This window comes from Camarhynchus parvulus, chromosome 13, assembly GCF_901933205.1.
Source record: "Camarhynchus parvulus chromosome 13, STF_HiC, whole genome shotgun sequence".
NCBI classification, from domain to species: Eukaryota; Metazoa; Chordata; class Aves; order Passeriformes; family Thraupidae; genus Camarhynchus; species Camarhynchus parvulus.
Genome location: NC_044583.1, coordinates 12,833,255 through 12,855,828, shown reverse-complemented (window position 1 = coordinate 12,855,828; position 22,574 = coordinate 12,833,255). Strand labels below are relative to the sequence as shown.

Genomic DNA, 22,574 nt, shown 5'->3' with positions numbered 1-22,574 from the left:
CTGGAGACTTCACTGACAGAAGTGCTGTAACATTAAGAAAAAAATGTATTTTTTAAGGCGTGCATCTAAAATTAAAGTACAATCATCCTTAATGCAGCTCCCTTTTCAATGATCTGTTGTTAGCAGACGGAAAAGTGCTCTAAATGGATGCAGATGAATTTGTTCACTGTGGATAGGATCATGAGGGATCAGGTTACAGGAGCTTTAAAAAACTGAACTGTTATTATTAATGCATCTCTCACAACAAGGAGATAGAAAGCAGATGCTGACTGAGCACTGACCTAGCCTGAGGAGTATGGGTCCAATAATTCTTCCTTTAGGCAGCTGATTCTCATGGGAAAATCCCCAAATATTCAGCTGTAATGCCATCATCTGCCTTGTGCAGAGACTGGCAACCAGAGACTTCTTTAAAAGCAATCTGGGTGAATTCTGCTATCATTCACACTTGCACACCCCAAGGAAGGCACTACAGAGGGCTTCTCAGCAAGGTGGATTTTTGGTGTTTGGGGTGAGGGATTACAAACAGAAAGGTGCTTACAATACAGAATAGTACCAGCATGTGAAAAAGGTAAGAACAAATAAAACAGATTCATGGTTGAAGGTCATACACACAATGTGAAACAAAGAAGTAAAGGTTTGAGGGCCTTCCTGAAACCATTTCAGGCCCGTACCTGTTTGTATATGCAGCTGGGAACAATTACTAGATGCTGTTGAAGACTGTGAGACAAAAAAAAAAAAGATCCAAAGATATCATAGCAGGAATGGTTCTTCAGATGACTGAATATCCCAATAACCTCTGTCAGGCTGATTAACAACATTCTGCTGAGCTCAATACAGCTGCTACATAACCTTAGAGAGACAGGCACTCCTCACTTGTAAAACAGAAAATTCCAGCAGAACAAGGTTTTTCTTTTCAATTTATTTTGCAAATCTACCAATTCATTTTATGAAAGTATGAAATCCTATGTGGTTACATTAAACAGTTACATTACAATCCAGGTAATACAAATAATCACTACAAAGTTAGTTTTAGGTACTCTTGGATAACAAGTAGATTTTATATTTTTTAAAATAAGTCACAGAGATAGAATACCATTCTGATTGTCAGAGACTTTAGTTTAAAGCAAGGAAACCACTGTAGATTCTCCTCATCCTACAAAAAGTTAAGAGAGAAACACTTTCCATGCTAATGTTCAATTAGATTCATCAAAGACGTTAAGTGCACACATCTACTCTCAGGGTAACAAGAATAGTTCACAAGTTGTTTGGAAACTGGTGTCAATTTTCATTCTCTGGAAATCACTTTTAGCATTTAACATCACCTTTGTCCTTGCTTTCAGATACATAAAAATCCTGTAAAATGCACAGAGCTCCAAATCCTCTCTAATTGAATTCAGTGGGAGTAGGATCAGTTCCTCCATTCAGAAGGTACTCCTGATATACTGAAATCCTTATAAAACAACCTCCTTTCCAGGAATGAAATCCATGTAAGGAACAAAATACTGTAGTAATTCAGGAAAACTCTCAGCTTTGCTATCCAGCAATTGACACTGCAACTGCATTTCTGGGGACCTTTATGCATGGTCACTCTTTCCTCTCAACCAGCAATAGGATGTATGAAGACACCAGGTAACTGCTCAGTAAGAACTTGGAGCTGTGTAAATAAAGTATAAAAATCAAAAAAGAGATCAAATCAGTCTTGAAACAGCTCTCCTGTCACTCATCTGACACACCTCCAGTGTCATTCTGCTGCCACTTCTGATGTGACATCTGTCAATCATAACTGCTTCTTAGGAAGCAATTAAATAGTTTAGATTTTGCAGCGGCATCTCTCACTGTGTGTGTATTTAGGGGTAACACATCCGTATGTTGCACATTATGCAACAGTCCCAGAGAAGCAGGGAGAGCTGTTTATAGGGAAATAAGGCAGGTGCAGGTACATTCTGATGGCCTGTGGCACAAAGGAAATTAAAGCAAATAATTTTCTCTTGTAGCCTTCACCTCTTTCAACCAGTGGGTTGCAAACTCTCAAATCTCCTCTCACACATGTGCAACAAACCTGCAGAACCCCTTGTAGCACAGAAGTGAAGCCAGCAGCTTCCTTCTTCTAAGAGAAATAGATATTTATCCACAGAGTATCTTTTAACACTGATAACCTCAAAAAAGAAGCCAGACAGGTTACACAAAACTATACAAAATTTTCACCTGGACATAAAGTGCCATGAAACTATGGAAGCAAAAAAAAGAAGTCACTGTTGAGGCAGCTATTCAGGTTTATTCCCCTGAAACAGACAAAGTTTGCTACAGTCTTGGAAATGGCACCAAGCTGGTGGGAATGTTACTGTAATAAAGGCTAGCAATTTCCTTCCTGACTAACACTACTCTTACCTGACAGGCCAAAGGCAACTAGGGTGATTTAACTGGTGGCTGACTGCAGGAATTTCCCCAGAAGGTAGTTTAAAATAGTAATAGATGCTGTTAGATTTCCCTGTCTCTGATATGGTTACAGTAATTCATTCAGCCCCTTCTTTCTGAACATGCATTACCACAGACAGCCCCACCCTGTTATTACCACTGTGCCTGCTTGTTTTCCACCTCTACTCATGTAAATGTAACGTCAAATCCTCTTAAGAATCCTGAGCAGCCCTCCAGAATCACTTGTTCAACTGACATTTCTGTAATAATAAGGAAAAAAAAAAGAGTTGTGTGAAATTAAATGGCACTCCTGTTGCCAAGCTGTTAAAATTATATGGCAATATGCTTCCAGTAGTTGTAAGAAATTAATATGTGGAGTGCTTACAAGCTTTACATCTACTAAATCTCAACAGGATATAAAATGCTATTTAAGTGATACAAATGTTAAGGAGAAAAAAAAAAACAGCACCAAAGAGTGGAAGAAGAAAGTAGATTCTTGTCTGCACTCTGAGTCCTGGAGACTGGATCTCTACAGCTGAGGAAGCCAGGTGGGAGATCCTTGGTGAAGGACTTGTGCACGTATGTCAGCAGCTGCAGCTCCCTTCTGCCACCTCTGCAGCTCACGAGGCTGGGCTCTACCAGTGAGTCACTCCCCTCCTGCAAACAGTGGCTGGCCAACAGCTCAGCCAGCCCCCACTCCCTCTGCCACTGCCTTCTGACAGGACCAGCCAGAGCAGAGCCACTCAGTGTCACTGCTTTTCACCTGCTTTATTATAATGCTGTTCAGGAAGATGTGCCTCAGACAACTGTCTGTAGATGATGAATTCATTTCTCAGTTTTGCCATGATGTGATTACTGTCATCCTTTTCTCACCACAACATCAAATACAATATAAAACTTTGGATTTTCTATAGTGAGTGAAATCAGCATAATGAAAAGCCAGGCAGTGCCAGAAGTGCTGTCACTGCTGCATTCTGTGGGACAGGACCAGGGTAAGGCGCTTTGGCAATCAGCACCAAGTTTAAGCAACAAGCTTTTAAAATACCCACAAGTTTCCTGCAGATGCACAGAAAACTTGAGACCTCCTGGTTGTTCTTTAAGCTGCTTTGAAACTACAACAATTCATTTAATCCAGCAGCAGATCCTGGCACTATTCTTTTCTAAGTACAGTACATTTTGATAGCAACACAAGCATGTGACACAAAACAGATTTGTTCAAGCTCACCGTGGTTCTGATGGGCTACACACACCAAGAGGCAACTCAAAAAGAGCACAGAACTCAATTCATCAGGACAACACCACCGACTCAAAGGAATTTCAGTTCAACTTTGTGAATAAAGAAGGAGCTCACAAAGGAAAAATTCTTATTGCAAGTTGTACTGCTCGGCTTGGTCACTTCTCACACAGATCTGAAGTATCAAAAGCTACCAAGGAGCCAAGGACAAAGAATTCCTGTTTTGCAACTATTTTAAATATAGCAAGCCTGCTTTAGAAAGAAAAGCCCTCGCACAATATTCCAAACGGCCTTTTCGAGCAGACTGGAATTGTTAAATCAACACAGACAGAAAATACACACTTCAAACTACTTCTGGCACCTTGCAATTTGGAAAACTCTTGTGCACATGGGATGAGGCAGCTTGTTTGCAGACCCTTTTCTCACAGTGCCCTTGGATGGCCCGAGGTGTGGCTCAGCAGGTGACCTCCTCAGCAGGCACAGAGTGGCAGCTGCCGTGGGAGACGGTGTCGATGCCGTGCCCCTGGCCCTGGGGGTGGATGGACACCTGCACTGCGATCTCCTGGCCCTGCTCGCTCAGGGAGCCGTCGTCCGAGTCGCCGGCCGGGGAGTGGCTGCGCTTGACGGGGGCGCTGCCGGGGAACAGCGCGGCCGGTGCCCCGCAGCCCGGGGGCTGCTTCTCCTCCCTGCCCACCTCGTCGGGGTCGTCAACCCGCACGGCCTCGAAGATCTCCTCCATGAAGGCCCTGCAGTTAAGGATCAGAGGAGGCAGGGGAATGCTCCTGGCGAGCTCTTCGATGTAGCGAACGAACTCCATGGTCTTGAACTGAGTGACTTTGGCCAGCTCGAGCGTTTTGGCGGATGTGATGATGGGGATGCGCTTGGCTATCTCGAAAGCTTTCTGCAGCTTCTCGGCCCCTTCCGTGCGGAAGAACTCGTTGATGGCCTTCTCTGTCTTGCGGAGGTGGCTGCTCATCATGCACAGGCGGGTGATGTTCAAAATGAGGGTGATGGCAAAGGCAACGAGGCACACGATCATGTAGTAGATGCTCATGTCCCCTGAGGTGAAGATAACCCTCAGGGTGACTGTGTAGTACAAGGTCTCGTTCTGATTGATGCCTGCACACGTGTACCGGCCCCGGTCGGCAAAGCTGACCTTTGTGATGTTGAGGGAATTATCAGCAATCCTCCACCGGTCATCTGCAGAGGGGCAAGAAATAAACAGACCTCGTGAAACAACAATCCCAGGGTAAACATCATCAGAAGTCAAAGCTTGGCAGTGAGCAGTCCACTTGTGGCATAGTAACAGTACATCAAGGACTGAAATGTCCTTTTCATGCTTGTGACACAGAAATCCCTCTTACCCATCATACTGCTTAATGGTAAATTATTCTGCATGCTTGCTACACTATTTTTACTTCCTTCTCTCATCTGCACTTTCCAGCATGCTTCTGGGTCTTTCTGATAGGGATCTTAATTCTTAACTAGAGCTTCTCACCCTATGTTAAAAGACTGTCCTCTATAAAGTCTAATTTTCCATACATTCAGAGTCAGAAGTCCAGCGACCCATGAGAAAGATCAGTCTGTAAATGGCTCTGTTGGCAAAAGAACCCAGAATTTTCTTGAGACAGTATTCTGCTGAGCATGCAGTGCTGACACGCAAAATCCAAGTAAAAGAGAAATCAATACAAGAAGCTCTATACAGCATTTGCTGTGCATTTATAACTTAGGGGGAAAACTGTTTTCATAACTCATTCCTTCTAATTACTCTGCTTTGAACTGTTTTCATAACTTATTCTTCTAATTACTCTACTTTGAACTAATCTCCAGATGGCATTATAACTACAAAAAGGTTACTGAATACTTAAGGCAGAAATATGGCCTCCAACAAGATCCTATCAATTAGTTCGATGACCTTCATTAATACTAATAGAGAAAAACACAGGTATCTCTAAAACATTTTTTTAAACTAAAAACTGCAGGGATAGAACTACAAGAGCCAATGGCTAGGAAAATATATTCCACTTCAGTTCAAAAGGGTTAAATAGTATGAATTCCATCATTGGCCACTACATATTGTGTTACTTTCCACAGTCTAACTGGTGCATAAACCAAAAAATAAATGTACTAAGTATGTTTTAAAACATATCCTGTAACAAAACTAAAGCACCAACTGCCAGCTCAAAAGGTTGCAAGTTGTGGAGAACTGTGTTTAATTCATGCATTTGGAAAAATATAATTTCAACCAGAGCAATAATAAACAAATCCATCAGTTAGTATTGGGTAAGATGAAGACTCATTTCTTCCGTATGGAACACTGGGATGCCTCTTGAACAACATCATTCTGTGGGGCACCAAAGCAGGATGGAACAGAAGTGCTCAGGTGTAATTCCCATGCAATGTTTCAGAGGGCAAAGGACTTTGTTTTGCTCTCTTCTTATCTTCCAATTGTAAAAACAGGAGGATAGGAAGAGAAAATTATAATAAAGTCCCAGGAGCTCACAATACTGTTTAAAAGGGGAATAACAATGGACAGAAAACAGCAGGAAAACTCACCTTCATCTTTCTGTTCAAGCAGGTGTCCTCTGGAGTTATACCAAAGGATATGTTCATACTGGCTGATGTTCAGTTTACATTCAATTAAAATACTGCCCCCCTCTTTGGCTATGATATCATGGTGTGCTGGAGAACTTATTAAAGCTTGAGACACTGCATGAAGTGATGCATTGAAAGACCTAAAAGCAACTGTCCTGTTAACAGCTACATTTTCCACGGTGAATCCAACTGAAAGACCAGCACTAACAGTCAAAATTAACAGGCAATAGCTGAGCTTCATGGAAAGTGAGTGAAAATTCTTCTTTCATTTAATTTGGAGAAATGAGGTCATATGATATTAAGCTGTCTGTATTGCTCTGAGATAGGAGAGGAGCTCTTGATTTGCTCTGTGATGGAAAATGTCTGGGATCCAAGTGCACTTTCAAGACCATCAATATTTGAAGTGGAAACTGGAAGTAAAACTGGAAAAAAAAAAGGCAATAAGTTTATTAATGACCACAAGCTTACCATGTATTCAAATTTAATTTCCAAAAAACAGATTTCAAATATCATAATATAAACTGTCAGCTGAGAGGTTCCAAATCAGAGCATTGCTCAGAACACAGTGATAAAATGAGGGTAAGAAGGCATTAGCACAACCTCCAGTCCACTAGATGTTCATCTGCCCAATCAAATAAATAATCTCTGGAACAATAATCATTAAGGGGAAAAAAGGTTTTAGAAAAAGAACAAATTGTTCAGACTACTCGAAATGCACAATTATGTTTAAAAGTGGATTCTGCATTTGTTACCAGAGAAAAAGTGCTTTCTTAATAGAGGAAGAAAAGCAAGAAAGAGAATGTAATTTCTGCCTGCCTCTCCACCAATATCAAAGTGCTTTTAAGCCCTGGTTTTCTAAAGCCAGTCTTTCATTTACCACCCAAAGAAAAACCAAAGTGCACACATGCACACCTGATTTTTAGCATTTACATCTACTTACTTGATTTTAGGGGCACAATTGATATTAGATATCTAAATATTATATAATATGGTTTAATTACTTGGGAAAAGTCTCCTGGTTGTTACCTACAGCCAGAAGAGGAAGTCCCTTTCTGAACAGCAGGACATTGATGTCTATAAATACTTCCTTTTTTGCAATATCTCTTGTTGCTGCTGCATTTTCTAAGTCTGCTCCCTGTTATTCTTGTTTGTTTTACAATGGCCTCCTGTTGAAAATCTTCTAGTTTATGCTGCTTCATCTCAGCAGTCATATATTCTTCATCGTCTTGTCCACCCAAATTTCATAAATATGTGAAAAAATTGTTTTGTCTAGGGACAGATACTCTTCAAATTAATGTGCACAAAAGATATTTTAAGACATTAGGATACAACAAATTTTCTGTTTTTTGCACACAAGCCAGAATAAAACCAGCTTGTAACAAAATGAGATGACACTGATAAGAGACAATCTGTAATCAATTTTCCTGGAAGCCTGATTCAAGAAAATTTCTAATCCAATATGTGTTCCCTGAAGTTACGATTCCATCCAGACAGTTCCAGAGCCTTAAAAAAACATTTACAAAGTACAGAAGCCACAAACTCCAATATTATCCTGAAAAATATCTCACTTCATATCATTGACTGTGTGACTTCAAATTTATCATCTTTTCTTCTACAAATAACAGATGTTAGTGGAAGGGAATTTCATAAATATCATAACACAAAAGGACCCATTTACTTAATAAATAATGCAGACACTTTTCATCCTTCTAGAATTACCAGTTAACACTATCTAAAGCACTTCTGAAAAATAATGTAACATGCATAAAACCAGGTGATTTCTAGTAATTGTCTTTCATCAGAGACAAACTAAGTATATTCAAAAGGGGGAATTCTGCTGATGCTGTCCAGACCAGGAATTTTTTTCAGTGAAAGTTAATTTGTCAAAGGTCAAACCAGATTCCAGACTTGACATCTGATGAGAAATGTGTTATCTGACCCATTTCCATTTCTGTTGTGGCTATTGCCAAAGCCAGTTTAACAAAGAAGGCAAAGAAGACGGCTGTGTCCAATTCTCCTTCAAGCTTGACTAACCAACTCACCCACTGAATCCTGCAAGAGAAACTGGAAAACAGGCTCCCTACTTGTTTCTCTGTAAACAGCAATCCCTTCATCTGCCTTCTTCTTCTTCTTTTTTTTTTTTTTAATCATTGGCCCCACTCTGTTTTCTATCATGCCTCTTGTCCTTTCATTTAAGATGAGACTAGTGCAGAGAACTCAATTATACCATTGTGCTGGAGGAGTGACTTTCCCACAGCTAAACAGTTAAAACCACTACCAAGGCCTCTTTCATTCCTGTTTTTCACCAGCTACACTTTAAGGAAAGCATTACTGAGTCCAGCTGCCTCTGAAGAAGAGCATCCCATCCACAGAAACAGCACAAGTCTGAATAAAAAAAATACTAAGGCTGCTGTTGATCAGCAACTATTCTTCTGTTTGAGGGAGTGGTTTTAACCTTCCATTTTTAGACCCCTGGTATTTTCAGAGTGTTTCAGAGCCTGCAAAAGGCTGCTGACACTGACCTGCTCGTTTTGGCAACCTTATGCAACCGCACACAGACAGGCTGTGGACTGGTAGTGGTTTGTGGACCACTGACACTTGGGCTGCTTTAAAGGTCTGTCACAGCTTGTGGTGGCAAGTGAGGTGCTGTGGTCCCAGACCTTCAGCAGACATCACCCCATGACCCAGCTGCCTTCAGCTAAAAATGCACTTCTTCATGCATCAGACTTGACTTCACAGTGTCTGATGCAATTAAAACAGACCATAGATCTGCAGCAAACACAAACCCTCATCTTCACCCTTGAATCACAGGCACATTATAACTTCCAGTCTTCTAAAACAGTAACATCCCAACTGATACTTTAGATTTATTAGAGAATAATCCCAGTGCCTCTTGTACTTTGCCTGTGCTATTGTAATTTCAAATTATTAAATTTGAATTGTTAAGGTTTCCAAGCGTCTCTGACATCTGTTCCTAAATGACATTAGGAATCTCACTCATTTATTTAACACAAGAAATACTCAGCAACATTTTCCCTCATAAGAATAATTATCTTCAGTAATTGCATATGCTCTTCACTATCCTTGCACTGAGCCTGCATAATGCATAAACCATTGGTGATGGGTCATTTAATTTTACTATTAAATTCTTCGAGGTCTGATTTATTAGAAATTGTTTGTCTTTTGGAAAAGCCATTATTGCTAAGCAGACAATGATCTCTCACTGCCAAGTGCTGGGAACAATAAAATGATTTGCAAAATCCGTATTCTTCATCCACTGCACTTATGCAAAACAGCTGCTAAAGGACCCAAAAAGGATAAAGCGTGATCAGTGCCAACATCACAATTCTTCAACAAAGTGTTACGCTCAAACAAGATGAAATGTGCCAGAATAGAAACTGACTATTTTACAACTGAACCTGAAGCTGAACTCAACACATTTAACCTTTATTAAACCGTAAGTTGTAACAACAAATAGCAGTGGAAAGATAAAAATCTGTGATGCATGTGCTTGTATGAGTCATCCTTGGCTCCTACCCTGAAGAAGTGTATTTGTGTCTAACTTAGGGCACTCTAAGTAGTCCCACTGAGGTCAGTGGAAGCACTGATAGTACTTAAAATTACACACATTTATATGGCACTGCAAAATTGGGGCCCAAGAGGTTGCAAGTTATATGGTTTTACATTCACTGCTTATAACATCACTTCATACCTGGAGTAACGCGAGGCAATAAACCGAGACACACCTGACAGAGCACAGGCTGCTGATGTCTTGCAGAAATACCATTTGCAAGCCCCCTCTGACCCTCTGTCAAACCAGGGAGGTGCATTTGGCAGAGCCCTAAAGACAGGAACTCTTGGGAAGTTTATGAACACAGCCAGCACAGTGTTGACAAAAGCCATTCCGGGTGCTCCAGCATGAGAGAGGCTGCAAGGAGGGCTCACCCTCTGCACCAGCCAAAGCTCTGCAGGGGAGTGGCATCACCCACGGCCCAAAAACCAACCTAAGGGGCAAACCCACAGCACCCCCGGGCCAGGCTCACTGCTGCCTGATGGGATTTGTTGTTTTCCCGTGCACATCCTTTGGCTGCCTGACACGACATGGTGTTTTGCTGTGCTTATCCCTTGGCTGTCTGTCACAGGCCAACTTGCTATGACACGGCATCAGCTGCGCACCAAAACAGCTTTTTGTGTCCTGTCAGCTAAAAACAACCAGGCACAAAGTTTCACTTAACATCACCCTGTCCTCACAGCCCCAGTTCACTCGTGGAAAAGCCCTGGTGCCAGCTGGTGGTGGCAGTGGGACACAGGACATGCGACATGACCGCACTGCAGCCGAGGGCACTGGAACACGGGGGGGTGACATCATGCGGGCTGGTGTCACTGGGGCATGATGTCATGCCAGAAACACAAACAGAATATTCTGAGCTGGAAGAAAACCACAAGGTTCATCCAGTTCAACTCCTGGCCCTGCTCAGGACACCCCAACAGTCCCAGCCCGTGCCGGACAGCGCTGTTCAAACGCCCCTGGAGCTCGGGCAGCCTCGGGCCCTGCCCATTCCTTGGGGAGCCGGGGCAGTGCCCAGAAGCCTCTGGGGGAAAACCTTTCCCTGATCTCCAACCTAAACCTCCCATGGCACAGCTCCAGCTGTTCCCTGGCTTCTGTCACTGTCACACAGAGCAGGGATCCGAGCTGTCCCTCCGCTGCCCCTCGGCAGGAGCTGCAGACCCCGATGAGCCCTGCCCTCAGCGTCCCGTTCTCCGGCCTGACCAGACGAAGTGACCTCAGCCGCTCCTCCTGTGGCTTTCCCTCGAGGCCCTCCGCCGCTTTCGCTGCCGTCCAAACCTGCCCCTACTGCCCCTATTTCCACGCCAAAACAGCGAGGCGGGACATGGCTCCGCGGCCTCCCCTTCCGCCGCTGCCCTCCGACCCCGACCTTGCCCGGTGAACCTGGCGGTACCGCCGCTCTCACCGGGACGAGGCTGCCCGGCCCGGCCTGGCCCGTCCCGCAGCTCCGCCGCCGCCGCCGGCCCAGCCGCCCGGACGCGCTTCCCCGAGCCGAGGCCGCTTCCGGGGCAGCGCGGGGCCGCTCTGCGCCGGCCTCGCTGCTCTAGGTCCGCCCGGAGCCGCCGACGGTGAGGGCTGGCACCGGGTCCGGGGCTCTGCGGGGCACAGCGAGCCCCGCGGGGAAACGGGCGTTGGGGACCGCTGTGGGGCAGGCGGGGCCATGGCGGGGTGGTGCGGGCGCCTGGCGGGCTCCTGTGCTGCAGAAGCCCCACGGGGAGCCTCAGGGAACGTGCGGTGCCATATGGGGCAGCCCCGTGTGGGGGTCAGGGGACTCTGGGGGACCCCCGGGGAAGCGGAGGCACAGGGCTGCGGGGTGGGGAGGGGGTCCCGGCAGATGGGGCGGCGGTCCCCAGCCCGCAGCCGGAGCTGTCGCTTTGCTTGAGGCCATCGCTGTCCCGTGGCGGGGACAGCTGCCCTGATTGCATCAGTGACAGCAGTGTCACCCCACTGTGATCCCGGGGACTCTGGGGGTCTCGGCGTGTCCCTGCCTGGCCCTGCAAGTCACTTGAGCCGCAGGTGCTGCCAGAGGAGCCCGGACGGGTGACAGGCGCGCCCAGCGAGACAGCCCCGCTGCCGGCTCCCCGACCCCGGGCCGCGGGGCTGGGGCGGCTGCTGGGGCGGCTGCTGGGGCAGCTGGAGCTCACCGCAGCTCCCGGGGGATCTTCGTGCTCATCCCCAGGTACAGCAGTGACCCAGTCGCTGCCTCCCTAGCTCTCTGACTGCTGTCCCCTTTGTCTCCTACACTCATCAAGCCATCCCAGCCATCCCAAGCGATTTGTTTTCACTTTTATCTTGGTGGGACATGTAATGGATTTAATTATCTGAGTCCCTTTTGTACCTTCGTTTGTTTTTCAGAGTTAGCAAACTGGTTTATTTTGCGATGGAGAGGGTGTGTCAGTTAGATAAAGCCACGTGTCCCTGTGGGACTTTAAACTTCCAAGTGTGCTATTTTTGAGTCAGATGTAATTTGGTGTACACACATGTGGGTATATGTGGCAACACTGTTGTGTTTAATTATTTAAAACACCAACGTGGTGCTCTTGAACTAATGTCAAAGTGCGAGGGAGTGATTATTTTCTTTGCCTTGCTTTCTGTGGATGTTTGTAGTCATGTCTGAGGAAGATGGTGGTGAAAATCTGAAAGATGAAACCTCTTACAAAGCTGAAAATGAACAGAAGACAGAGGAACTTGGCTGCTCTGAGGGCAGTGAAGGGAGACAACAAGAGACTGTGCCTGTAACTCGGAAAAGACCTGAACCCAAGCCCCCAAGCCAGCCTGCTGCCACAGAAAAGCCTGCAGGTGAAACCATCAAGGTAAGTTCCTGTGCTTGCTCAGAAAGATGGGACTTCACATTTCATGGCTTTGCGCACAGGAGAACTCCGAGCATAAGCCCCACTCCTTTCTGAAAATTCACATTGCTGTTCTCTGAAATGAAAAAGCTGCACAAAAGTCGCATGTCACAGTCTGCTTGTGTTCCTTTCCTCACCAGAATGCCTGCATCAGTCTTCTGTTTTTCTTCATTAAAGGTCTCAGATCCTCCTGCAGTTCAGACAGGGTGGGGCTACTGGGGAAGCTGGGGGAAATCTCTTCTGTCAACTGCGTCTGCTACCGTAGCTACTGTAGGTAAGGCTCTTTCTGCTATTTGATAAATATTTTAATCATGTTTTGTGTCTCAAGCTGGTGCTTTAGAACTTGTTTCTGGAGAAGAGGATTTCAGTTATAGCAGCCATTATTGGAAAAATGTCAAGAGAATTGTTCAAGTAATGGGAAAAGCTTGTACCAAAAGGTACAGTGAGATTAAGGAGATATGCACAAGGCTGAATTACTTTCAGGTTTTTAAGGTGTTTGTGTAATTTTCATTTGGTATTTTAAACTAGTATTCTGCCAGTATTTACAACTTTATTTAAAAGCTAAGATGAAACCTTGGTTCATTACACTGGTAGGTGAGCTGGATAGAAGGAGGTTTTAATGCTGGTTAAACTGTTTTGAACAGAAGGAATCCAGAATAATAAAAAAGAATATGCAGCTCTAATCTTGTTTCTGTTCTGATTTCTTTCTTCTCTAGGTCAAGGTATTTCAAATGTCATAGAAAAAGCAGAAACAACCCTTGGGATCCCCAGTCCTAGTGAAATCTCTTCAGAGTCTAAAGATGGTGCAAGAGGTCAGTTTTGTACTGCATAAGAGCAACTCTGCAATGTTTTTCACAACATAATGAGCCCCAAAATATCATCACTTTACTCTGCACCTTGCACCTTGAGAATGATAATAAAATAATTTAAATAATACTCTCTTGCTTAGTTCTGTTAGCTCTGAAAAGTAGGGAGGAACATAATCTGAATTGCAGGCTTGCTCCTAGCTGATATTTGGTGTGTGTTGATTTTCTCCACTCTGTGGCTGACAGGGTCTTTTTTTTTTTGGAAGTCAGGAAGTTAATTTTCTGCCTTCTAACGCAGGAAGTGAGAATCCTGCTGCCAGCAACACTGATGCAGCTGATGATGGCAGCTCCTTCCCTATTGCTGGGGCTCTTGAAGTATTATCAACCATCTCTACTGCTGTCCAAAGCACAGTGAGTGAGTTGGGAATGCAGGAGAAAATGGGTTTAAGGGAGCTTTGGGGTTTTGGCCTTTGATCTGAAACATTGTAAGAAGAAACTTAATTTTGACAGTTGTGGGATGCATAGTGATAAACTCTTCCAACCTTCAGAAAACCATTAGCTTGGGCCTTGCTCCTACTGGCACCTAATGTGAAAGATGTTATGAATTTTGATACTTCTGTATTGAATGTTGGTACATAACAAAAAAATACTAACGGTGGATTGTGCAGAGCGTGCATTTCTGTGCATGTCACCTCTGTACTCTGTCATCTCTGCCTTTCCTTTGGAGTAGTCAGCTAAATGCAGGGTCAGACTCATTGCTGGAGTATTTCACTGATTTCCACAGAACAAGAGATGAAATTCATTCTCCTCTTCAAAAAACCTATGTGAAACTAGCTCAGTTCGCTTGGAAATCAGCTTGCTCCTGTGACCAGGAGAAATGCACTTCAAAGGAAGCCATTACCCTTAGAAACTGCTTTTGTGATCTGCTGTCTTGTCAATTTGCCTGGGAATCTGAAAGAGCTACAGATTGAAAGCTGGCTTCTGTTTTTTGCTTTTAAGGCTCAAACAAAAGTTAGCAGTCAAAATCCACAGGTCTGGTGTTTTCTCATAGAAAGGATGAGAACTGAATTCTGTAATGTGCTGAGAGCCAGCTTGTTCACAAACTAAAAAAATACATTTCCCATCAGATTGCTGCAGCTGTCTGGGTGCTGTAATAAGCTGTTGGGTGATAATGTGTTGTGGCTCTTTCCGTGTCCTGCTGCTCTCTTTGTGATGATTAGGGTTGAATTTAGGGTGACAAGGACCAATTTGGCTTTTATGTGAGTGCACAGTGTAAGATTGCTGATAAAACCCTCCCAATTCAATTTCTTCCATTGGGTAATTTTCTCTGAGTTTTATGTGCTGTCTTTATCCAAATCTGATTCCTAGGGTAAAAGTGTTATTAGTGGAGGTCTGGATGCCTTGGAATTCATCGGCAAAAAGACAATGGATGTAATAGCTGAGGGAGACCCTGGATTCAAAAAAACAAAGGGCCTCATAAACAGAACCTCTACATTATCTCAGGTACAGTGCTTCCCTATCAGCACCTCATTGGTTTCTCTCATCTCCCTTCTTTTGTGGTCCTATCATTAAGCAGCCATTTTTTGCTATTGAGCCAAAAGCCTTCTCCTCCTGTATTCTTTATCTCCTGGCACTGTCACGAGGCCTCTGCTTTTCTTTTTCAGGTCTTAAGAGAAGCAAAGGAGAAAGAAGAGCAGCAGACAGCTACCGAGGTTACCATGGCTACTGAGAAGAAAGCCCATTATGGGTTACTGTTTGATGAGTTTCAGGGTCTTTCGCATCTGGAGGCCTTAGAGATGCTTTCCAGAGAGAGTGAATCAAAGGTAATGGCCTTGAGCATTTTGCTTTCTATTTTGAGTTCAGCTGAGCAGGGGAAAAAAGATTAGAAATATATGTATATACGTGTAAAATCAAGTGCTCAGAATTTGCTGTAAAATGATTACAGAACTTCACTTTGATCCTTGCATTAGGATCTGGTGTTTACCTTGGGAGCAGTTTGTCCTGTCCTCAGCTCCTAAAGCCATTCCCAGCCTCAGTTCCTGCAGTTCAGTTCCTCCAACTTCTCACAAGTTACTCTCCTCACACCTGCTGGTTTGCTACCTTGGCCTGTATTTTCCATCCTGTTGGATGGATTTATTGATTCTCTCTTTGGCTGTGCTGCCCTTAACCAGGTGAAAGCAGTTCTGAATGCCTCCTCTGGAGGGAAGTTGGACACACTGAAGGAGGAAATGGAGCAACTCAAAGAAGCATTTTCTTTGCCTGAATTCTTTGAAGAAGAAGAGGAAGAAAAGAAGGGTAAGAGAGCCCCAGGTTCTGAGAAGAGAAGCTGGTCCTTAGTGCAGAACCAGCCAGCCTTGATCAGTAGCAATGGTCATGATGCCAAATTTAAATTATTCTTTAGCTGGATGTTTAATCCTAGAGCCATCTCTGTCCAAGGGCATGACAGGTATCAACATCCTTCACCTCTGAGAAGCTGTGCAGTAATTCTGTAGCAGGAATGATTTCTTGCCAGAGCAGGGTTAGAGTTGTTTGACTCATGGGCAGTTCATACAACTGACCCTGAGCCAAGATGCTAATTCAGAGAGAAAGTGGGTTTCCTTGACCTGGAGGGGAAAACTGTGAACAGAGTTGTCCAACATGTGGGAGAGCAAAAAGTCTTTTTATTTGTTTTTTAAATGAGAGTTAGCCACACAGAGCAAAAGATTCAGAGGTACCTTCGCACACAAGAGCCCTGATTCTTGAGAATTACATGGATTTAAATGTAAATTTCTTGCATTGCTTTTACCTAAATGCTCATCAGGGAGGGCTTACACACCTGCACTTGCTATCATTCAACATTTAATGTATCTTTTATATTTGCACATAATGGATCTCACATCTGCTATGCCATATATAATAGGAGAACCATAGGCTCTAAGTGATATTTCAGACTCTCCAAGGTGATGTGCAAGTTAGTATGTTATAAAAGGCTGCGTGTAGAAAAATAAAAAATAAAAAAAAAGGAGTTAGCTACAAAACCAGAATTGAGAAACCAGGAACTAACCTTCAGGCACTGATGTCTCCACCTTTGCAGAACTTACCTTAGAAATTGTATTTGAAAAGACTGGGTTTGATGCTTTCTTGCCTGAGGTGGTGATTCACAGAGAAGTAAAGGAAACAGTTGACAGACTTGTGCAGAACTAGTTGTGCATTGAAGTGCTGCTTATTCCTGAATCTGTCCTTTGTGTGGATTCTTTAACCTTTCCTGTCCTTTAGGAGATGAAGAGTTCACAAAAGAAGTAACACAGTTGTTTTCAGAATTGCACATCTCCTCCACGCCAGACAAAGTGATCACGGTGAGTTATTTTCCATATTCTAAAAGCTGGAGAGTTTCTTCACAGGAAAGGCTTCTCTCCACCTGCTTTGCTTGTGAAAATATGAAATGCATGAAAACAAGCCATATTTTAGATCTTTTGGCAATGGTAGGCAAAGGAGATGGGCCTTTAACTTTATGGGGCAGAATCATGTGAGCCTTCAGCCACTACAGTGAAAAAACCTACAGTTATGAACTGAAGGCCTGCAAAGCACCTTGTTTTACTATGTTCAGGAGCTGGTATGAGGAAGATTCATCTTTTTTGCCATCATTTCACTACCCTTCAGATCCACCAAGTGGCAGCAGCATTCTGCAGACATGTTTTTAAAGCACCTCTGATAGTTTGGTCTTGTTGGTAAACTCCAGCCCCTGGTGCTAGAGAAACAAATGCTCTCAACTGCATCAGTGCAGCCAAACTTCTGCAAAATCCTGAAGGCACTGGGATTATTTGTCCTGGTTCTTCTCAGAAACTCAAAAGGAGTTATAGGTGTTTCTTTCCTCTGAAGAGGGCCAATGCTCCATTGTCTTGTGGTGTGCAGGGGGGCTTCATTCTAGTCATTAAATATTATGGCACATCTTGCTCCAGGTGAGGGTATCTGCTCATGAGTGGATAGCACGATTCAACAGCAGTCTTCCTAAAGAGGAAAAAGAAAATGAAGAAAACCAAGAAGTAGAATCCAGAGACGGTGACCAGGATGCTAAGAAATCAGTAGAGGTAACTGGGTAATCAAGGAAAAGAATATCTGCCTGCAGAGTGTTTATCTGGCTGCTGAGTTACAGTTGTGACTCACAGGGTTTATGTGTTTCTATTTCTGTGTGGGTTTTGAGGTCTGAAAGGGCAGTGATAGCATGTTGTGTGATTGACTTGTTTTAAATAATAAAAGCTGCTAGTCTTTGTGTAGTATGCAGAATTTTTGTCACTCTTGCAGGATATTCATGCATTTGCCATAAGAAGCCTGGCAGAACTGACAGCCTGCTCCATTGAAATGTTTCACAAAACTGCAGCTTTGTTTCTCTATGGTCAGAAACAGGAGGTGACAGCCACAGACAGAGCCAAGTCCCTGTCACAGTGAGTGCATCTCTCAGTAAATGGGTAGCATAGAATTACTGATTAAACTGTCTGATAATTCTTTGGAAATCCACGCAATGCAGGGCTCTTGAATTCTGCATAGGTGTTTAAATTTGGGAATTGGGCAAATTTGTGATGGGTGGCATCATTATCTTCCAACAGAACTCAGCTGTCTCTTTCCAGCTTAAAGGCACTTCTTGATAAGAAAGAGGAAACTCTTCTTGAAAGCTTTGTGTAGCCTAGAAGGATATTTGCATTAAGCTTGTGCTAGTCAGTAGGCAGAGATTTAAAACATGACAAAACAGGTGCACAAAAGTGACTCCTGATTTCCTCTTTGTTAATCATTTAGTATGCTTGGTACGTGAGATGGCAGAATTACTGCACAGGAGACACTTGGCATGTGTCTGAAATGTGCAGTACTTTCTAATTCAGAAAATGACACTTGCCTGTAAAAAAAGGCAAGTTAGTACTGTTCCTTCTGGAATGGATGTGTGTCCTCTGAGTGCTCTTTAAGATCTTCTGCTTAAATTATTTATTTCCCCATTTTCCCCTATTTTATTTGGGAAACTTCTGAATCTTCATACACCATTTTTATCAATTTTGGTTTAATTTAACTTAGTAAGCTAGAAATAGGCATTTATGTTTTAGAGCTCAAAGAAACCTAATCTTGAGGACTGTGTTTACTTCATTGTTTTCCCTGTCTTCTTCCTCAGATTGACTATCATGCTGTGTAAAGAACTGTCAGCTTTCTCTAAAGAGTTCACAACATGCTTAACAACTGCAGGGGTAAGAGTTACACCACAGTTCTTAGGAATGAGATGTGCTTATTTGATAACAGCCTTAGGATCTTTACCAGGAACAGCTTTTTGTTTTTTGCATGTTTACATATTCAGGTTTTAACTTGTAAACTGATCTTTTAGGCCAGAGTTCCTCAAACTGTGGCATCTGAGCTTTTGAGAGCCTGGCACAGAGTGGGGGTGGGAATTGATGCTCACAGTGCTAAGGAGACAGAGGCAAATAAAGTGTGACCCTGTTGTGGATTTTCCAAAGCACTCAGGTGTTCCTGAAGATGGTATCATCATCTCTGTATTCCTCACTTGTCCTCAGTTCATTTGAAGATGTGATGTGTATTCATACCTGACCTATGCTGGGCACATGCAGGTTTCTTTGTTCTTATTTGCATGCTACAAGGCTGCTAAGCTTGTGGCTTAGCTTTCCTCTAGGTAAGGGAGCAGTGGTGGTTTTAAACTTACTGAGGGTTTAGCTTTATCTTGCTTGAAGAAATGCGATCAAATTTTCCATCAGGATAATATATGTCTGATCTCTGCAGGTCAAAGAGAAAGCAGATGTGCTTAATCCCTTAATCACTGGAGTGTTTTTGGAGGTCAGTTATGCTAACATTAAAACTTTAAGCTAATACTTTAAAAATAGATGTGCTGGTTCTTCCTACTTTAGGATCCTTATGCATGCCAAGTTCTCTAACCCTTGGTCTAAAATTGTGCTTACCTGACTAATAACTTGAAAGTTTTGATAAATGTCTGTAGATTTGCACAAAAGATGAGTTACTTAGTGAGGAGTGAGTGTCAGTTCACAGTTATGATGGGTCAGGAGACACATATTAAATTCAGCAGTCTGGATTTTTAGAATTTAAATGTCCAAAGTCAATCTTAGACAAGTTCAGAAATTAGCATACAAGAGTCTTAACACTTCCTTACTGTTAAATTTGTTCTCAAGCTTTCAGAGCTCTGAGGTGTGGTAGGAAGGGAGTGTTTCATGTTCATGTGTTCTTCCTTCCTGCCACAGCATGCTATGCTTCACTTAGAAATAAACTCTTTTCTTCTCTTACTGAGAACAGTATCCTGCATTTGGATTGGAACTGATCTTGTTTGGCAGTCTTTAAGCCATTTGCTTTTTTTTTGCCTACTGGCATAAAGCCCCTCAAAAACTTGACATAAAATTGATTTCTAGAATGAAGCCTTTAAAATCCAGCAAGCACTAGGCTTCAGTTTTTTCTGTGCAATAATCAATGCTGTTTGAAATGAGTATGTGGTGAGTAAAGCTGATTGGTAGCATGGCTATTCATGTGTGTATTTTGATTTTTTTTTCCACAGGCTTCAAACAGTGCTTCCTATATCCAAGATGCCTTCCAGCTCTTGCTGCCTGTGCTGCAGATCTCTCTTATTGAGGCTAGAACGGAACTATCACAGTAATAAAAATCCTCCTAATTAAGAACTTTTTGACCTTCCCAGTTCGTAGTTTCCATGCTGGAGAATGATGTCATGGCTCTTATTAAAGGGAAAAAGATGAACTCTGCTCACTGCTGCTGCAAGAATGGTGATTAAGTGCAGTCTGGCAATGACAGCTCTTACAGCACACTGAGAGATGTGATTAGCATAGTCCAGGCTGGTGGACAACGTGACAGACTTAAAGTGCAGATTGCTTCTCTGTTTCATGGACTGTCTGTGTCTTTTCACTGAAATCTCTCTGCTGTATGTGTTAACAAGCTTTTTGTGTTCACAGTCCAAAGAGCTTCTCCAGTGCTGAAGAGAAGAGTAGCAGCTGGCTAGTTAGTTAGCTAAAATCATGGTGTGATTTTTAAGTCAGACATAATTGGGTTCCTGATAGCTCTGCATTCCTGTTGAAGTGAATATTAGATAGGAGGTGCAAGAAGAGGCAAATTTTTGTGATTATGAACTTTGCAGTTCCTAGACTGGGCAGAATAGAGCAGAGAGAATTCCTGATCAGGCTGTTGCTGAAGAGAAGCTCAGCTTCCTGAAGATGCCTCTACTGACTCAGGGATGTGGGACAGGGACTCTCACCAGGGGACTGTTTCTCATTCTCTCATGCTGTGCTTGCTTCAGCACGAGCTGGGAAAATGCTGATCTGGCCCTGAGAATGCAGGTACTTGGCTTTATAGCAATAAATGAGAACTGACTAAAAGGGATTGATTCGTGTTTGGGCACTTTAATGAGAGAATTCAGCAGGAGGATTCCCATTTTTCAGTGCAGCTTGACATGTCAGCCACAGACTCTTCACAGACTCATATACTGCTTGTCTTCTCTTTCTCTGGAAAAACACTATAATGCAATGCTCCTTCTTGGAAGGTATCTGTTGAAGTAGGGAGAGAGGCAGCAATTTGGTTCTGTTAGTAGGAGTCCTAATTTGCCTCAGAAGCTGCTCCACATATGGTATCTGTTTCTTTGTGCTGTGCAAGTTCCCTGCTTTGTTCCTTTATCTTTTGAGCCTGCCCATGGGGAGGCAGCAGCCTCTGTTGGAATCACAAGAGCAGAAATGCACAGCTAAAATGGAATTTCAAGAAGTCCATAATGGCTAATCAGAGGTGACTGAGTGTCACACCTGCCTCTGCACTTGCTCATTGGTAACAATGATGCTCAAATCCCCTTTTGAAAATCCTCTGGGTTTTAGCAGGTCTTGCACATCTCTGCTATACTGAAGGCTTAGAACATTCCTCTGCTCTAGTTGTGCAGTAGAGAAGTGGTTTTTTTTGTATTAGAATACCTTTTGGCTAATGCTCTGATTATATATATATATATATATGGAAAAAACCCTGCCTTAGTCATGGTTAGACTGATCAGATCTCAAAAGGGAAAGCTTTTTCTGGCATCTTAAAACTGGACTTGAAAGGAGGGTGTCCGGGGTAAAAAAATCTGCACTACAATAAAATCTGTATTTTTTTCTTCTTTTGGTTGATAGCATTATTAAATAAAGGATTTGTTTTGACAACTGTTTCAGTTAAAAGCTATCAAGATAGCAGTGGGCACAAACGAAATAAAAGAACTGTGGGGTTTTTTCTCAGCCCTGATTGTGTTTTTTGGGGCAGAGCTGGGTGCAGCTCTGGGGCCAGGACAGCTGGGATTTTTCTCATGGCAGGAACCAGTGCTCTGAACCCAGGCTGGGGAGTGAGAGCTCCCACAGATGAGCTCCCAGTTCCTGTGTCAGTGCAAAAAGGCAGCTTTGCTCCTGCCAAAAAGCCAGAATGTACAGCAATGTCAGAAGAGAAGAAATGAAGGTAATGGAGTTCTATGAAGCAGCAGCTGCTTTTTTGCAGATAAATTCTACTGACCTGCAGTGCTTTAGTGTAGAGTAGTTTAATAATTAAAGGAAATGAGGTGATTTTTTTTAACATGCAGACAGTAATTCCTTCAGTCATGTGCCACCTGGATTTTGTTATAGCAGGCAATAATCAAACGTGCACCAGCTTCATTTGTGTGCCAGTGCAAGGACTGCAATAGACAACAAAAACAGTTCTTCCATGGTTACTGAAATCTTTCTACCCAAAGGATTCATCAGAATTCAGCATCCAACTGTCTGGAGGTCTTCCTGCTTGGCCTTGCCTTCTGTGTAAACCTAATGAGAGCTGACAGTAATTTGAACACTTCTGGTAGTGTTTGGGGAGGTGAGAGGTGGCTGAGAATAGATAAGAGTCAGCTAAGATGCTGGCAGTGACTTGGAGGGAAAAAAAATGCCTTCCACAATTGTTTTCTTTCCTAGGGAGTGATTCTGTTAGTTGCAGCTGTAAAAGCTGCTTCCTGGCAGCTGCTGTGGAAAGGTTTAAAACATAAAAAAGGTTTGGGCTTCCCAGTGGGCTTTGGGATGTGCTCCCAGGCCTTGCCAGCCACCTTCCCAGGGACTCAATTTCTATTATTAAAACACACATGGTCAGTA

General features: G+C 43.2%; 2 protein-coding genes across 5 annotated transcripts; one reads left to right on the top strand and one right to left on the bottom strand.

Moving 5' to 3' along the window:
• Nucleotides 1–909: 909 nt before the first annotated feature.
• On the bottom strand, nucleotides 910–11,288 carry MFAP3 (microfibril associated protein 3). 4 transcript variants are annotated; one of them, XM_030957579.1, is made up of 3 exons: nucleotides 11,182–11,288; nucleotides 6,206–6,666; nucleotides 910–4,849 (listed from the first exon to the last, which is right to left on the bottom strand). In XM_030957579.1, exons 2-3 carry the CDS (start codon nucleotides 6,483–6,485, stop codon nucleotides 4,104–4,106), a joined length of 1,026 nt encoding a protein of 341 aa, XP_030813439.1. In that variant the 5' UTR covers nucleotides 6,486–6,666; nucleotides 11,182–11,288; the 3' UTR covers nucleotides 910–4,103. The 4 variants fall into 4 exon arrangements, with proteins under 4 accessions (XP_030813439.1, XP_030813437.1, XP_030813440.1 ...); XM_030957577.1 differs by having other exon boundaries at nucleotides 11,218–11,280; XM_030957580.1 differs by having other exon boundaries at nucleotides 11,196–11,232.
• Nucleotides 11,289–11,325: 37 nt separating this feature from the next.
• On the top strand, nucleotides 11,326–21,587 carry FAM114A2 (family with sequence similarity 114 member A2). The gene is made up of 14 exons (XM_030957279.1): nucleotides 11,326–11,380; nucleotides 12,420–12,625; nucleotides 12,839–12,935; nucleotides 13,378–13,473; nucleotides 13,766–13,878; nucleotides 14,836–14,970; nucleotides 15,132–15,290; nucleotides 15,639–15,762; nucleotides 16,723–16,802; nucleotides 17,406–17,534; nucleotides 17,749–17,888; nucleotides 18,602–18,674; nucleotides 19,219–19,272; nucleotides 20,000–21,587. The coding sequence occupies exons 2-14, from the start codon at nucleotides 12,422–12,424 to the stop codon at nucleotides 20,096–20,098; spliced, it is 1,503 nt and encodes a 500-aa protein (XP_030813139.1). The 5' UTR covers nucleotides 11,326–11,380; nucleotides 12,420–12,421; the 3' UTR covers nucleotides 20,099–21,587.
• Nucleotides 21,588–22,574: the final 987 nt, after the last annotated feature.

Coding starts and splice junctions, on each gene's coding strand:
- MFAP3 (XM_030957579.1), bottom strand. CDS start 6,485: ATGAAGCTCAGCTATTGCCTGTTAATTTTGACTGTTAGTGCTGGTCTT. Junction 4,850..6,205: donor GCTTGAACAGAAAGATGAAG/GTGAGTTTTCCT, acceptor GCCCCTCTGCAG/ATGACCGGTGGAGGATTGCT.
- FAM114A2 (XM_030957279.1), top strand. CDS start 12,422: ATGTCTGAGGAAGATGGTGGTGAAAATCTGAAAGATGAAACCTCTTAC. Junction 13,879..14,835: donor CTACTGCTGTCCAAAGCACA/GTGAGTGAGTTG, acceptor TCTGATTCCTAG/GGTAAAAGTGTTATTAGTGG. Junction 15,763..16,722: donor AGAAGAGGAAGAAAAGAAGG/GTAAGAGAGCCC, acceptor CCTGTCCTTTAG/GAGATGAAGAGTTCACAAAA.